At 47.9% G+C, this 16,924-nt stretch overlaps 1 protein-coding gene across 1 annotated transcript; it reads left to right on the forward strand.

The window, feature by feature from the left end:
- The first annotated feature begins 9,732 nt into the window (after positions 1-9,732).
- On the forward strand, positions 9,733-16,924 carry LOC138754724 (CCN family member 1-like). The gene is made up of 2 exons (XM_069919475.1): positions 9,733-10,082; positions 14,114-16,924. The coding sequence occupies exons 1-2, from the start codon at positions 9,810-9,812 to the stop codon at positions 14,438-14,440; spliced, it is 600 nt and encodes a 199-aa protein (XP_069775576.1). The 5' UTR covers positions 9,733-9,809; the 3' UTR covers positions 14,441-16,924.

The raw sequence follows: 16,924 nt of genomic DNA on the forward strand, positions 1-16,924 counted from the left end.
TGAAGGGGGGCGAGGGAGAGAGAGAGAAGGGGGGCGAGGGAGAGAGAGAGAAGGGGGGCGAGGGAGAGAGAGAGAAGGGGGGCGAGGGAGAGAGAGAGAAGGGGGCGAGGGAGAGAGAGAGAAGGGGGGCGAGGGGGAGAGAGAGAAGGGGGGCGAGGGAGGAGAGAGAGAAGAAGGGGGCGAGGGGAGAGAGAGAGAAGGGGGGCGAGGGGAGAGAGAGAGAAGGGGGGCGAGGGGGAAGAGAGAGAAGGGGGGCGAGGGAGGAGAGAGAGAAGGGGGGCGAGGGGAGAGAGAGAAGGGGGGCGAGGGGGAGAGAGAGAAGGGGGGCGAGGGGGAGAGAGAGAAGGGGGGCGAGGGGGAGAGAGAGAAGGGGGCGAGGGGGAGAGAGAGAAAGGGGGCGAGGGGGAGAGAGAGAAGGGGGCGAGGGGGAGAGAGAGAAGGGGGCGAGGGGGAGAGAGAGAAGGGGGCGAGGGGTGAGAGAGAGAAGGGGGGCGAGGGGGAGAGAGAGAAGGGGGCGAGGGGGAGAGAGAGAAGGGGGCGAGGGGGGAGAGAGAGAAGGGGGGCGAGGGGGAGAGAGAGAAGGGGGCGAGGGGGAGAGAGAGAAGGGGGCGAGGGGGAGAGAGAGAAGGGGGCGAGGGGGAGAGAGAGAAGGGGGCGAGGGGAGAGAGAGAAGGGGGCGAGGGAGAGAGAGAAGGGGCGAGGGGAGAGAGAGAAGGGGGCGAGGGGAGAGAGAGAGAAGGGGGCGAGGGGGAGAGAGAGAAGGGGGCGAGGGGGAGAGAGAGAGAAGGGGGCGAGGGGGAGAGGAGAGAAGGGGCGAGGGGAGAGAGAGAAGGGGGCGAGGGGAGAGAGAGAAGGGGGCGAGGGGAGAGAGAGAAGGGGGGCGAGGGGGAGAGAGAGAAGGGGGCGAGGGCGGGAGAGAGAGAAGGGGGCGAGGGGGAGAGAGAGAGAAGGGGGCGAGGGGGAGAGAGAGAAGGGGGCGAGGGGAGAGAGAGAAGGGGGCGAGGGGAGAGAGAGAAGGGGCGAGGGGGAGAGAGAGAAGGGGGCGAGGGGGAGAGAGAGAAGGGGGCGAGGGGGAGAGAGAGAAGGGGGCGAGGGGGAGAGAGAGAGGGGGCGAGGGGGAGAGAGAAGAAGGGGGGCGAGGGGGAGAGAGAGAGAAGGGGGCGAGGGGGAGAGAGAGAAGGGGGCGAGGGGGAGAGAGAGAAGGGGGCGAGGGGAGAGAGAGAAGGGGGCGAGGGGGAGAGAGAGAAGGGGGCGAGGGGAGAGAGAGAAGGGGGCGAGGGGGAGAGAGAGAGAAGGGGGCGAGGGAGAGAGAGAGGCGAGGAGGAGAGAGGGGGAGAGAGAGAGAGAAGGGGGCGAGGGGGAGAGAGAGAAGGGGGCGAGGGGAGAGAGAGAGAAGGGGGCGAGGGGGAGAGAGAGAAGGGGGCGAGGGGGAGAGAGAGAAGGGGGCGAGGGGGAGAGAGAGAAGGGGGCGAGGGAGGGAGAGAGAGAAGGGGGCGAGGGGGAGAGAGAGAAGGGGGCGAGGGGGAGAGAGAGAAGGGGGGCGAGGGGAGAGAGAGAAGGGGGCGAGGGGAGAGAGAGAGAGAGAGAGAGGGGATGGGGGGGGTGTGTTAATGCCTGGATTGTGAAAGCTTTGAGTCCATATATGGATTGGATGTGTTCTAATTTTTGAGATATTTTTCCGTGAATGGGTGGTGCGTTGCCCAACCACAATGCTTGTAAATATTATTTTAACTATTCTCCTCTATTTCTTTCTTTTTTCTTCGACTTCGGGGGGGTGGGGTGGAATGGGAGTATTATGAGATAAAATGTGTACTACTTTGTATTTTACATGTATTATCTATTGTTAGAAATTAAAGTACCTTTAAAGAAATTGCTCGAGACAAAAATTGAGAACAAAGAACATTTATTACAACAACAATGCAAAGCTGGGTGCTTCCCCTTACCCTGGGAATACACACACATACTGGGGCTCACCCAACTTTTATACAGTCAATTTCAGTATCAGAGTGCCCTCCCCCTTACATTCTTCTGCCCCTTGGATGGGTTTGGCATAGGTAATCCTTCCTGCCTACGTGCAGTTTCAGTACACTTGGAGGACCGGGAGGGGGGGGGGAGGGGGGGAGAGGGGGGGGAGTATACTGTCGGTGTCCCTTCATGTCATTGTCCTTATTCACACCTTCCTGATTCTCGGGCCTACAATCTCTTGGTATGCGGAGTTGACTCATTCTATCTAGGGTTGGCTAGTTTCATATGTATAAATCTGTGTATGGTTAGCTAATTAGATATGTAGGACTTGGTACTTCTGTCCAGGTCTAGGAGACCTTTATCTGATCCAGACTACCTCAACTTCCTACATTCTATTGTACCTTACCATTCCTTTTCTTAGTCTTATGGTGACTCTTGTCACAAAGAAGATTCTTGTGTTAATCGTGCTGACTCTGCTTTCCTGCATCCTAATCCCCACGCTCATCCTGTTTGTACTGGTTACAGCCATTAACTGATGAATTTTAGTTTCTTCCATGTTCATAATTTTAGATCAATTTTCCCATCTCTCACAATCCTCACTTTTCTTTTAGATCAGTAATACTGATCTTTCACCATGATCAGTGTTACTGATCTTTGGTTACTGGTCAGTGTGACTGATCACCCCCCCCCCCACCTCACATTTCTTTTAGATCAGTAATACTGATCTTTCAAGTGTAAGGTGTTGTTTTACCCAGCTGGTCAATAACCGAATTGTAATACCTGTGTAAAGTCTTTAGGTAGGGGAGCACCATGAAGGTCAGAGTAGCGAGTCCAGCTGCTTATTAGGGTTGCGAGTATCAGGCTCCAGTTCTCAGTAAAGAGTCTAGTCCATCCCACATCAGTCCGAAGTTGCCACGTCTGAACATGGGCATGGGCAGATTCACGTTGAAATCTTGAAGCAGTGTCTTTAACCGCCCGACTTTTGTAAGCTTTGTCCTGACGAAGTCTGTGAGAGACGCTGCCTTCAGCAGCGAACGAGTAGCAGTAGTCAGGCGGTTCTGTTGAATTGTGGCTAGTATCTGATGTCCTCTTCAGCCCCGAACCCTAGGGCCACCGATCTCCGAAGGCTGTCTGGAGTCTGATATTGAGGTGCCAAGCAGCTCACGTTGTTGGTAACTGGTGCTCCCCTTCACGGGGTGATGAAAAGAGACCAAGCTGGGGGGGGGGTTGTTTCTTGTGATTTAACTGTGTGTTGCAGCTTGTCTGCTAACATTAGCATGGGTATCATTGAACTTGTGAGTTGCAGCCTGTCTGTGTACATTAGCATATGTATTAACTCTCTCTGCGACATGTACAATCCTGACTACCATTCTGTCTGTCTTTGTCCCACCATGTCCTTTGTGCTATCGCTTTAAAACTCCTGTCTTTAATACCTGTGTAGGCTAAGATACAAATTAGATGTACTCCACTAAAGCTGTTCAGTTCCCCTGGTCCGTATTGGAATCCCTTGTTAACCCATACCCCACTATGACTATACATTAAATCTATGCCCTGTCTACATTCTAAAGGAGCACAATTGTAACCTCTGCTGCCCCTATTCCAGGAGGACTTAAAACATAGCGAGTACTGAAGTGACATATACAGTTAACAAGCAATACCCCAATAAATTAATAAACAGTTAAAAAAATAAACAGTTAAAAATACAACAATAAATGTAACATTACGGCACTTTGTCACGGCGCTGTGTAAGTTTCAGGTCTGGATGAGGAACTGCACGCCAGGTTGAGGGTTGAGTCTGTGTGTCGTGATGTTGTGGTTCGGAAGCTGGTTTAATTCTTTGAATGTGGGTCCAGCCTTTCTCTCTTGTTCTTACTGCGGTGTCTGTAATTAAAAGTACACAGTAGGGACCATCCCAGGCAGGTTTTAGTTGATCCTCTTGCCATGCTTTTACATATAACCAATCACTAGATTTTAATAAAATGAATAACAATCTGACTTTCCTTTGTGTTAGTGTAAAAATTGTAAAATGAAACACAAACCATATTTCCATGAGTTTTGAATATGTTAGACCTTATTAAAATGCAGTTGGAGCTGCTTGTCTGTATGGGGCACAACCCTCCAATTTGTTAGAGTGAGCACATAACAGACATTGCAGCACAAGAGCCCCTGCAAGAGAACTTGAAACATATTCAACCTTTAGTTCTGCCTTAAGAACACAATTAGCCATAATGATTCGGCGAGTGATATTAACTGTATTGTAACTGAATTTATTTTAAAATAGCCGAGTGGGAATAAGACATGTCTTTTTTACTGCCGACGGCAATGAATTTGACGATTATTTAACATCGCTATTGTAATTGTAAAATTAAATGCCTTGTGCCACAGCTCACAACCATATTCCATATAATAACCATATAACAATAACAGTACGGAAACAGGCCATATTATATTGGCCCTTCTAGTCCGCACCGATTTACATGATACTCCAACTAGTTCAACCTACCTACTCCCTGCCCATAACCCTCCAACCCCCTCACATCCATGTACTCATCAGTGCCACTGTAATATAGTTGAACTAACCGCTACACTACCCAAAGTGAGACAAGAGCCCATGCATTTTCTGACTAAAGGTCACAAGTGCAGCCAACAGACTACTTCAAGGCACTTTCAGCCTTGCTCCTCTGTGCAGCCATGTAATCTTTGAGAAAAGGCAAACATAACCAAGGGCATTAAGAGGGTAAAAATCTGGCAATTTTCTCTCCACAGAGAGCATTGGGGAGCCTGGAACCGATTGTTGATTTTGTAAAATGAAGTTGAACAGGCTTGTTCACATTTTCAGACTGCTTGTGCAGTGAGTGCCATACACCATGGTCTTCTGATTCATTGGTGAGGAGGTGATCAGTAAGATGCAGCAGTGGAAGTGCTTGCTCAAAGGCTGGAGGAAAATTAGACTTAGACCTAGATTTGTCAGAATGATAAGAGTTTATCTAAAGCTGGCTGTAGATAGAAGAACATCACAGGTGCTCCTCAATTTACGATAGGGTTGTGTTCCAGCAGATCCAGCATAAGTTGAAAAAAAAATCTTAATTGGAGACGTACCTTGTCTAACATTGACAGCACTGTATCAGTCCTCATACTGATCCCGCTGCCCCACTCTCTAACGACAGCGCTGTATCAGTCCCCATACGGATCCCGCTGCCCCACTCTCTAACGACAGCGCTGTATCAGTCCCCATACGGATCCCACTACCCTGCTCTCTCCCAACAGTCCCTGTAAGCTTTCCGAAAATGTGATTAACCAACGAGGCTACAAAAAATTCACCTTAGAGGAATTATCAAAGTTTATTGGAAAAATCAACGATGCTTGTGATGACCTTTAACACATTATATGAAAGTAAATGACAGTCATGCTATTGTGTCATTGTAAAATCATAAGTAGGGGAGCACCTGTATTACCTTTCATATTTTTCCAATGTTGATTGCACACACAATCATTTAAGTACTGGCTAGTTTCTATAATATTGCACTTAGAGTTTTGCTGCATGAATCCTGGAGCTTGTGGAGTCATTAGTGAATCAAGAAATATTGGTGCCATGCCAATTTCTCTGTACCATGCCAATTTCCCAGTCCTGAAGCCGGGACGTAGTGAATAGTATCAGGTACAAGATCTGTGAGTAATTAATGCTATTATTATTCCTATGCGCCCAATTGTTCTGAACGATGCCACCAATGTAAATCATATTCCACCTATTGCAGTACTCACACACCACCATAGACCAGTTCGCAGGTTTATTTCTCCATTAAGCTGAATCCAGTCGTGCAAGGTTTACCTCCGTGATTATTTACAATGTAACTTCCGCACTACCGGATTTAAATATAAACCTGATGAATGGGGGAAAGTTATCATGAATTAAATAACTGCGGCAATACAGAGAAATTGTGCTGAGGCATTAATTTCACTCCGGAGGAAAATGCACCAGAGAAATGAATGATTAAACTTATAGGAATCCCCATAGGAATCCCCAGAGGTATCTTTATTCTCCAGAGGTGGGTGATCTTTAAACTCACGGACCTTGACTGCTGAATGTGTAGAAGAAATGTACTAAATCTATTGATAGGGCTCCATACCTCTAACTGCAAGACAAGAGCCTGAAGCCTCAATTTCAAGTGCCACAGTGCACTTAAAGGGACATGCACACTCCCCCTTCAACTGGCTGATCCAGCCACTTTACACATCAGATCCTTTCTTTATCTTACATACACTTAAAATAAGATGTGTAGAACTCACCCTATTTGCGCAAACATTTCTCCCTGCAAATGTTATAACATCACTCAACTCTCAGGTACTCCCTGTGCAAAATCACATTTGAATACAATTTATTTCATAAATTGGAATTAACTGGTAGTTAAATTCGCTAATTCTACAGTATTGAAAAACGATCATTTATGACATTTAATTTTTAGCATGAATTTTAATCAATATTGGTCAGTGACTGAAGTGGGAAGTCGTGATTTATGAAATTATCTCTGGTCTCTACTCTCCCACTCCCGACGCTTCTCCCAACATTCAGGAGCTGGCACACAGTCACTGCCTTTTTCATGTTACTCATCTACTATTACTTTAACTGCTTGCATCAAAATGTTAGCTTTTGCTTTCTGCTTATCCTCAGATGTCTGGACAAATGCTTTTTGTGTGATCTGTAGAAGCTGGGTTATTCCCTGCTCATGCGAATTTTCTGTCTTTTGTAATTTTCTAATGTCTGGGGCTGAGTTGGTAACAAAACCTGTTAGTACCAATTGTTCCCCTGCTGGGGATTCTATGTCGGGACCCCCATATTGTATATATATTTGGTCCCAAAAATTGGTCTAACTGTTCGGCACATCCCTGGGGATCTTCTATCAGGGAGGTCAGTTCTTTCTTAAAGTTATGCACTTCAGTCACATTTACAAAACCAAGACCCCCTCCTACGGGAACCTCCCGCAGGGGTCTCATCCAGCTAACTTCTAGCTTATTTTTTCTGACCCTGCCCTTTCTTCCAGTAGGTTACGTACCTCCGTACTGGTCAAGGGCACATTTACCTTCGTACTGGTCAAGGGCACATTTACCTGCCCTTTCTTCCAGTAGGTTCTCGCTCTGTTCTAAATTACAACAATCTCTCTCTCCTGTCAACGGAGATGGTAATCGAGCGCTTTGTGAGCGAGTTACCATACCACTCCTATTCTCTTCTCTTTTCTCTAGCTGTGGGGGATGAGGGGAAGGTGCAGAAGGGTAGGTCATAGGAGGGGAAGGAAAGATAGGAGCCGGCATAGGAGGAACATAAGGTGGAGGGAGGGAATGTAACACATCCCACCCCTGTGATTCAGGGACAAAAGGTTCCTCCTCTCTCTTATCCCTGAATTCTTTCTCATTCAAAACCAGTTGTTCAATGGGTCCCTTGAGCCAGCAGGCTGCATATTCCCTGCTCTCAACATTGTCTCTCTGGTTTTGATAGAGCCAGATGTTCAAAGCTTGACACATCCATTCATCCTCGGATCCGAACTTTGGCCAGTACATGGAGCTCCCTTTAACCGGGCATTTAACCCATTCAATACAACAATACCTGACCATTGTCAGTTTGTCTTTCCCACGGGTCTTTCCCGTGCCCCACTCAGATAACATCAACCCAAGCGGGCTGTACGTAGCTATCTGGTGTTCACATCCTGAACCAGGACTTTCTTCCTTGCTACTCATTATTCCCATACTTATAAACAAGTAAAATTACTCTTACCGAGTTCCAGTAGCAATGCTCTAGCGCGCTTCCTTCCGTCGTTTGTTCTCAATGCCTCTTCTCGGATATCACTCGCTTCTTCCACTGACCAGCCACCCGTCGCCCGTGAGTCCAGCTGAATCAGCCGGGGTGCACCTACTCTCGTCGTCGGGGCACTCTGTCAGTGGAGGGAGGGTGATCCCGGACGAGCCCCCATTTGTTAGAAATTAAAGTACCTTTAAAGAAATTGCTCGAGACAAAAATTGAGAACAAAGAACATTTATTACAACAACAATGCAAAGTTGGGTGCTTCCCCTTACCCTGGGAATACACACACATACTGGGGCTCACCCAACTTTTATACAGTCAATTTCAGTATCAGAGTGCCCTCCCCCTTACATTCTTCTGCCCCTTGGATGGGTTTGGCATAGGTAATCCTTCCTGCCTACGTGCAGTTTCAGTACACTTGGAGGACCAGGGGGTATCCTGTGGGTGTCCCATCATGTCATTGTCCTTATTCACACCTTCCTGATTCTCGGGGCTACAATCTCTTGGTATGCGGAGTTGACTCATTCTATCTAGGGTTGGCTAGTTTCATATGTATAAATCTGTGTATGGTTAGCTAATTAGATATGTAGGACTTGGTACTTCTGTCCAGGTCTAGGAGACCTTTATCTGATCCAGACTACCTCAACTTCCTACATTCTATTGTACCTTACCATTCCTTTTCTCAGTCTTATGGTGACTCTTGTCACACAGAAGATTCTTATGTTAATCGTGCTGACTCTGCTTTCCTGCATCCTAATCCCCACGCTCATCCTGTTTGTACTGGTTACAGCCATTAACTGATGAATTTTAGTTTCTTCCATGTTCATAATTTTAGATCAATTTTCCCATCTCTCACACTATTATTGATTATAAATAAAGTTATCAAAAAATTACACCTTCAGCATGTTAACAGGCCCACAAGTCCGTGCCGCCCAATTTACACCCCATTACACTGTATGGCTTTAACGATGGGAGAAAACCAGAGCCCTCCCCCTCCCTGGGAAAGCCCACACAGAGCCAGGGAGAACGAACAAACTCCTTACAGACAGCGTGGGATTCGAATCCCGGTCCCGATCGCTGGCGCTGTGAAGGTGTTGCACTGACCGTGTGTGGCGCGGAAGTTCCTTCTGGTGCTTGCTCCATGCTCCTGCTGCCCTTGTTCACCCTTGGGAGGTGGCACCGAGGTAGTCCAGGGGAGGAGCAGCAGTGGATGAAGCCCACCGCAGTTCTCCCTGCCGGTGAAGGGTTAAGATGTTGGCTGGACTATCGATCAGTCTTTGTAGATTTCCATTATAAAGGAGGAATTGTAAACCTCTCACTATTCCATCTCAATATCTCTCACTGTCAGTTACACCCATCCAATGAGGTTGAATGTAAGTCTCTGAAACATGTCTCTAGATTACAACCCTCCCCATAACTGAAGTAAATGCAGATCCTCATGGAGAAGTGGGAAGTTACACCGTGTATATATCAATGTGTAGACCCATGTGCAAATAAGAATTTCTGTGTGACCATATTTGTCTTATCTCTGTTTAGATGTCTTTACATGGTTGTACATATGTTCATATAATAATTCATGAGTGTACATGTGTTTGTAGTGAATGTGTTTGAATGTATTGAGATCTTCATGAAAGTTTTTCTTCTGCAACATATATTGGGTCTGTGTTTGTGTGTAGAAGCCCAGGTGAGTACACCTTCCAAGAAAGTATTTGCACCTCTGCCCTAATTTGTATGGGCATTTGTGCATGGTGTTTGTGTGAATCTGTGTGTGCATGTGCTGTTAATATGAGTGTGTGTGTGGGCTTCTGTGGGTATTCTGTGTATCTGTGTTTGAACGTGTATGAGTGAATATATATATATATATTTATTTGTATGGTATGTCTGTGTGTCCATCAATGTGAGTGTGTGTGTGTGTATAAGTATTGGTCTATGTGTGGGTGGGTGTCTGTGTGTAAATGTGTGTGGGTGTAAGTATTGGGATGTGTATGGGTGTGTGTGAGAATGTGTGTATTGGTGGGTGTGTGTTTGTAAGTATTGGGTGTGTGTGTGTATGCACTCTGTGCAAGAACTGCTGTATATTTCACCTCCCCTCATGGACCTTGTCTCTCCTGTCGGCACAGAGTCGAGGGGCCCTTTCAAGTCTTGGAGCTCCAATGACGCTAGGTGCCATGTCAAGGGCACAGCATGGTCGGAGTGCTCGAAGTCGTGTGGCATTGGCTTGTCCACCAGACTGAGCTTGCACAAATCCCGGTGCCAGCTGAAGAAGGAGACCAGGCTCTGCCAGATCAGACCCTGCAGCCTGCTCGAGCAGCTCCATCCCAAGGTCAGTCTTGGAGCCACACACACTCCAGAGACACAGGTTTGACCCCCATCTCTGACGCTGGCTGCGTGGAGTTTGCATGCTCTCCCGGTGACTGCCTAGGTTCTCTGGGTTCCTCCCACATCCCAGAATTGAGTGGGCCCGTGTAAATTGTCCTTTGTAGGTTTACATGATGAGGGGCTTTAAATTTTTTAAATTTAGACATAGGCACGGTAACAGGTCTGTGCCTCCCAAATATCCCCATGAACCTACAATCCCCGTACATTTTTGGAGGTTGGAAGGTAACCAGAGCCCCCAGAAAAAAACTCAACAGACATAATAAGCAAGTTTGCAGATGATACAAAGATTGGTGGTGTTGTGGACAGTGAGGAAGATTACCGTAAATTAAAAGGTGATTTAGGAAGGCTGGAGGTGTGGGCTGAGAAATGGCTGATGGAATTTAATACAGATAAGTGTGAGGTGTTACATTTTGGAAAGGCAAATCTAAATAGGTCATATGCATTAAATGGTAGGCTATTGAGATGTGCAGAGCAACAAAGGGATTTAGGAGTGATGGTAAATAGTACCCTCAAGGCTGATACTCAGGTAGATGGTGTGGTGAAGAAGGCATTTGGAATGTTGGCCTTCATAAATCGGAGTATTGAATTCAAGAGTAGGGAGGTTATGATGAAATTGTACAAGGCATTGGTGAGGCCAAATTTGGAGTTCTGTGTACAGTTTTGGTCACCAAATTATAGGAAAGATATAAACAAAATAGAGAGAGTGCAGAGAAGGTTCACGAGAATGTTAACAGGATTTCAAGGTTTGAGTTACAGGGAAAGGTTGTGCAGACTAGGGCTTTTTTTCTGGAGCATAGAAGATTGAGGGGGGACTTGATGGAGGTGTTTAAGATTTTAAAAGGGACAGACAGAGTAAATGTGGATGGGCTTTTTCAATTAAGAGTGGGGGAGATTCAAACTAGAGGCCATGGTTTAAGATTGAAGGGGGAAATTATAAGGGGAACATGAGGGGAAATTTCTTTACGCAAAGGGTGGTAGGGATGTAGAATGAGCTTCCGGCAGACGTGGTTGAGGCGGGATCATTGGTTACATTTAAGGATAGACTGGATAGTTAACATGGAGAGGAGAGGACTGGAGGGGTATGGACCGGGTCCTGGACTAGTAGGGCCAAACTGGCCTGTTCTGTGCTGTAAGTGGTGATATGGTTATAGGGAAAATGTACAAAATCCATACAGCGCCAGATTCAAACCCAGGTTGCATTGTGCTAACCACTACACAAACTGAGCTGCCCTTTATAGACAACACTTCCCTTATTCTAATATCCTAATTTCAAAGTATCATCTTCCAAAGCGTGAGCTGTGATATCCCAAATTTAGATCTCTTTAATCCAATTAATTGAACACTGCACCATGACTTGATATAGTTTTAATTCGTAGATAGAACAGATAAACATTTTGCACAACTTCACCATAAGACTTTCATAATTGGTGAATTACAAAGCATTTACTGTATAAAGGTACAAAGATATGTAGAGATACAAAAACTCAAAGAAAAATTTCTCGTGCTCACGCTTCCTTCACATCTTGTAGAATGAGAGCAAACCGTTAGTCTGGGCAGATACTGGGACATATTACATCATAGTCACTATGGTAACACTACAAACAATAGTTCTCTTAAAGAGGTAGACACAAAATTAACTAAGAATCAAAAACACAAGGTTTTAACCTCCATATCAACTGATGATCCAAAGGTGGGTAAATGATTGGCTGTGAGAAGAACGTGATGGAGAAATGACACTAAAAGACTCAAGGATATGATCACACCACTCAGTTCTATGCATACAGAGCCCTCCATAACGTTTGCAATCAAACCATTTGCGTGTGATTCAAGTGCAGATTCCAAATTTTATACAAAGTCCCCTGAAATGAGGATTTCATACAAATGTAAATTCTGTGAAAGGTATGTAAACAACTTTGGATAAAATCTGGAATGAGCACTTGATTCACACGTGAATTGTTTGATTAAATTTTATAACTGTGGAGCGCAGGGGCAAGTCTTTGACTCGAACATGATGCGCGTCTCTATCCGGAAGCCTCGTAAACACTACAATTGTATCCGCCCCATAGCCCATTTCTATCACCTATTATTGGGCAAAGCAACATACCCTACACATTTCCTTTACACTCCCCCCTCACACCCCCCCCCCCCCAACCATCACCTTAAACACTTCATTTAGTGTGTGATATTTATAGCCTTGGAGAAAGAGTCTGACTGCCCATTTGAGCTCAGTCTCTCATAATTTTATAAACTTCCATCAGTTCTCCAGAGGAAATAGCCCAAGTTTGTTCGACGTCTCCCCATCGCTCAGACCCTCTGGTCCAGTGCATGGGTGTAGCCAGGTTTTAGCGTTGGGAGAGGGAGAGCATTGATGCAGATGCCACGACTGCGCATGTGTGCACGCACACACACATTTTGCAACCCACCCGCGCACACGTAGGGGTGTGGGGCATTAAAATAGGAAAGATCCATGCACCCATGTTATTGATTAGGAACGTGCTTGCCTTGAACAGTCCTCCCCTCCCCTCCTCTTATCCACCTCACCCTCCGCTCCCTCCTGCTGCATGCAGTCTGCTGGAGCGGCATGAACATCTGGTGATGTCGCTTGGGCCGTCGACTCGCTTCCCACTGAGCCCTCCATCCTTCCTCGGTGGGTTTCAGTCGGTGAGCCCAATATCCCTCCAATGATGGCATCGGCAACTTCACCCCCCCCCACCCACCAAAGACCCCGCCACACCGAGGGAACGCGGGTGCCAGCACCTGGACCTGATTCTGAGGGGGTGAGTTTTTACTGAAAGGTCTCCGTAACCTGGCATTGGATATCGAGGAGGCAAGCAGCAGCAGTTTGCTTTAAACACCGCTGTTTGTCCACTCAATGTCTAGTGCTGCCCCTTTCCTGTCAGCGTTTTTAATAGGACTAGAATATAATTGGAAGAGTGAGCTGGGGGAGGGGGTGTGAGCACTGTTGTGCAAATTATTCTGACGCTAAGTCCACAGACTGTATAACGGGGTTTAATTAGCTTAAACTGGAACATCAGTCTTAGAATCTTTGCTGGCTCAACTGTCTGACTGTCCTCTGAAGGGCTCCAGTCTTTATACAGGCCAGTGATTAACAGCTGCCCAGCCTCCCAGGTTGCCTACCTGCAGGTACAGTGGTTGTCCCCTGGCAGTAGGGCTGGTAATGGTTGTTTCGCCACGGGTGGGGGAGGGGGAGAGAGGGAGTGCAGGGGAGCACATTTTACGGAGCAGAGTGAGGGGGGAGAGGTGGGAAGGCGCCACTTTTGGGGGGAAAAAATGTGCTCCGGGGAGGAGCAGTCACTCCCCCCTTCCCCTCCCCCCCCCCCCCCCACCCAGCTATGCAATTGCTGGCGTAACCCAGCAGGGCACAAGGTGGCATCCTTAGGAAGTGCAGGGTAACCAACGCCTCGGGCCCGAGCCCTTCCTCAAGGTACGAGCATCAAGCAGGCAGGTGCTCGAATTAAAAGGCAGGGGGAGGGAGAAAGGGGCAGAGGGAAGAGCACAGATTGAAGATCATAGGTGAATGTGGGTGGGAGGGGGGGGGAAAGCGGGGAAATAAGAGGGGAATGGGATTACTTTCTGAAGGGTGGAAGGGGGGGTGGGATGCTAGAGGGAAAGAGAAAGACTAGGGGGAGGGGTTTAATGGAAAATGGAGATCGCTGTTAATGGCTTGAATCACAGAGTGGTGGGGGTGTGGAATAAGCTTCCAGCTGAAGTGGGCTCAATTTTAACATTTGAGAAACAGTTGCACAGGTACCTGGATGGGAGAGGTATGGAGGGCTCTGGACTAGGGAATAGGCAACAAAAGAAAAGTTCGGCCGAGACTGAAAGGGTCTTGTTTCTGTGCTGCAATGTGCTGCGGTTCTTCACTTGTGTGCCGAGGACTCTTTGTACATCAACTTTCCATGGTTCCCTGCATCTGTTTGGTTCACTCTTCCCCAATCAACATCTTTATTTCAGGAAGGCACCGGCTGCCTGAAGTCCCACAAGGAGAGGGTGCCCAAGCCCTTTGTCTATAAAGGGTGCAATAGCATAAAGAACTACAGCCCCAAATACTGCGGGATGTGCTGGGACCGGCGTTGCTGCCGGCCCTCGGAGACCCGGACCACCAAGGTGCGTTTCCAGTGCCCAGGGTCGGGTACCCTCGTCATGATGGTGGCCAAGATCAAGAAGTGCGAGTGCACCCGGCCCAAAGGCCAGTCCCGCGGCTGTGCCCAGGTGCCCCTGGTCACCAACATCTGGAAGAGAAGCCTTTGGGACCTCGCCGTGCCCCAACCCCACGCTTGAAAGCATCCGGAAGGTCAGGGCATGCCCACCACCTTGGCAGGTGCCGGCACACACAGAGCTCCAATCGCACGCGTGCTCACAGAATTGCCTTGCGCCTCCAGACCCCAGATCCTGTGCAGCTCTTCCTCCAGGCCAAACGCTCACCACGCTGGCACACCACACAGTTAATCACGCCCGTTAGCCCCTCGGGATGTGGGCCGTGTTCCCATTCAGCGCGCTCTGCGACAGCGAGGAAAGCAGCGGGAGGCCACAGCCCGTCCAATCGTGGCTGATCTGCCCCAGACTCACCACCTCCTGCACCCTCCCCCACAACCCTTGGCTTGATCATTAGATACAGGAATAAGCCATTCAGCCCATCCAGTCTGCCCCCCCACCACAATCGCATTTTCCCACAGTCCAACTGCAAGGGGTCAGTAAGCGACTGCTTCAGGTGGGATGTAGGTGGGAAGAGAAGATTGAGAACCACCGCTCTGGACCCAATTGTGACTGAAATATTTTGCCAGAGAAAAATTGTCCTTGGCCCATTTCCTTTGGAGTTCTGAAACCGTGCACATAACAAGTCAATGAAGGGCGATTAAAACAGTGGGTTTCAACTTTTTTCTTTCCACCCACATCCCACCTTAAGCAATCCCTCACTAATCCCATACCACTGATGGCCTAGGGAACACATAAAGTGGGATGTGAGTGGAAAGAAAAAGATTGAGAACCACTGGTCTTGATGAATAAATATCCCCGTTCATGTCAGCAAAAATGCGGCAGTCATTGAATCAAATAATCTATTAAAATACATGATTTTAGATCCAGCATTTCTGTCAAATTACATATTTTAAATAAACTGCCCTCTAGTTTTCTGATTTTTGTCTTTCTTCCTCTTTAGAACGTGTCCCAATCCATAGGGCCCCTCCCACAACTTTGCATTTAAATTTAGGCGTATAGCACGGTAACAAACCCTTCCCAGGCCACCCAGGTATTCCGATTAACCTTAAAACCCCGTACATTGTTGGAGGGTGGGATTAAACCACGCAGGATGTACAAACTCCTTAAAGATGGTGCGCACCAATCTGTACAGCTGTTTCCCATCAAGGCTCTGGGTGCCGGCCACCGGAATTTGGTGACCTGCCTGCTTTTAGCCCCATTAGTTTTATTTTCCAGCACCTCATGAGAGGGACATTCCATGCCACGTGGAACTTGCCCTTTGACACCAGAGCCTGAGAAACGGAGATCAACGAGATCGTGGCTGATCTGGTGAGGAGTTCATCTGGCCTTACCCCACATCCCTTCATTCCACCTACTACGTGAGGTTTGCTGCGACCTCCACTGTGAAGTAAAAGACAAAAGTCTGCAGGCACCGCAATTGTGGTTAAAACTCAGCAAGGTCCAATTAAGGTTTCAGGTCTGAGACCTTCTTCAAGGTTTGGAAAAAGCAGCCGGGCATGCCAGGTGGGAGGAGGTGTTTGAAGTAAAAACACAAGGCAGGTGGAATTCAGCAGGTCACACGTCTTTTATGGCACAAAGATAAAGAGACAGAACCGACGGTTTGGGCTTCAGCCCTTCTGATAAGCAAAATGCAGGCAGGTACACATTTTATCAAGGAAGAAATGAAGGGGTTTGAGACCCTCGGTGTGTGGAAGGATGGAGGTATAAAGAGATCCGACGTCCATGGTGAAAACGAGGTGGACAGATTCAGGGAATTGGATGTCATGGAAGAAATGGTGGGCATGCAAGGTATCGGGAGGGGCTGGACCAGGCGATTTACAAAAAGGAGTCAAAATGATACTAGATCAGAGAGTGGGGCCAGTGCAGGAGGAGGCAATGGGTCTACCTGATGCCAAAGATGCCCTGCTTTTTCCATCCCTTGAGGGAAGGGCTCAGGCCTGAAACTTCGGTTGTCTATCTTTGCCGCCTGTGGCCGGAGCCAAAATGAGTTATTGTGCCCCCCACCCACCCACCCACGTGCATTTGTCTGTTACACCAGAGGGTGAGGCGCGGAGGAGGTTCATGGCAGGCACGGCACTTACTTCCGCACTCCCTGCCAAGGGAGTTTTAGAATATCAGAACATCAGTTGGCATCGCCCTCCCCCCCCCCCCCCCCCCACAACCTGCATGGTTGACCTGGTGCCCCCTCCTGATTGAACGTGGACTGACGTTGCCTCCATGATGGACGCTGCGAGACCGGCTGAGTTCATCCAGCGTTCCTGTGGCCTCTCTGCCACTGGGAAGACTGAGGCGTCGTGGCTGCTTTGAAATCGTAGGGTTTTGCAGCGCCGTCTCCGGACCGATTTCTCCGTTGAGCTGATCCTGCCGCTTCCGAAAGCGACACACGTCTCGCTCCACATTCACTTAATTTCACCGAAAAATCAAGCTGACGATACCCATAATTAAACTAATGGGTCATATACTATATGTCGTCATGAGATCAATAATCATGAAACATTTGTATCGATATTACGTGCTTTAAAAATAAATGGAAGAATTTGCATCGTT

The sequence above is a fragment of the Narcine bancroftii genome, chromosome 2 (genome assembly GCF_036971445.1).
Source record: "Narcine bancroftii isolate sNarBan1 chromosome 2, sNarBan1.hap1, whole genome shotgun sequence".
NCBI classification, from domain to species: Eukaryota; Metazoa; Chordata; class Chondrichthyes; order Torpediniformes; family Narcinidae; genus Narcine; species Narcine bancroftii.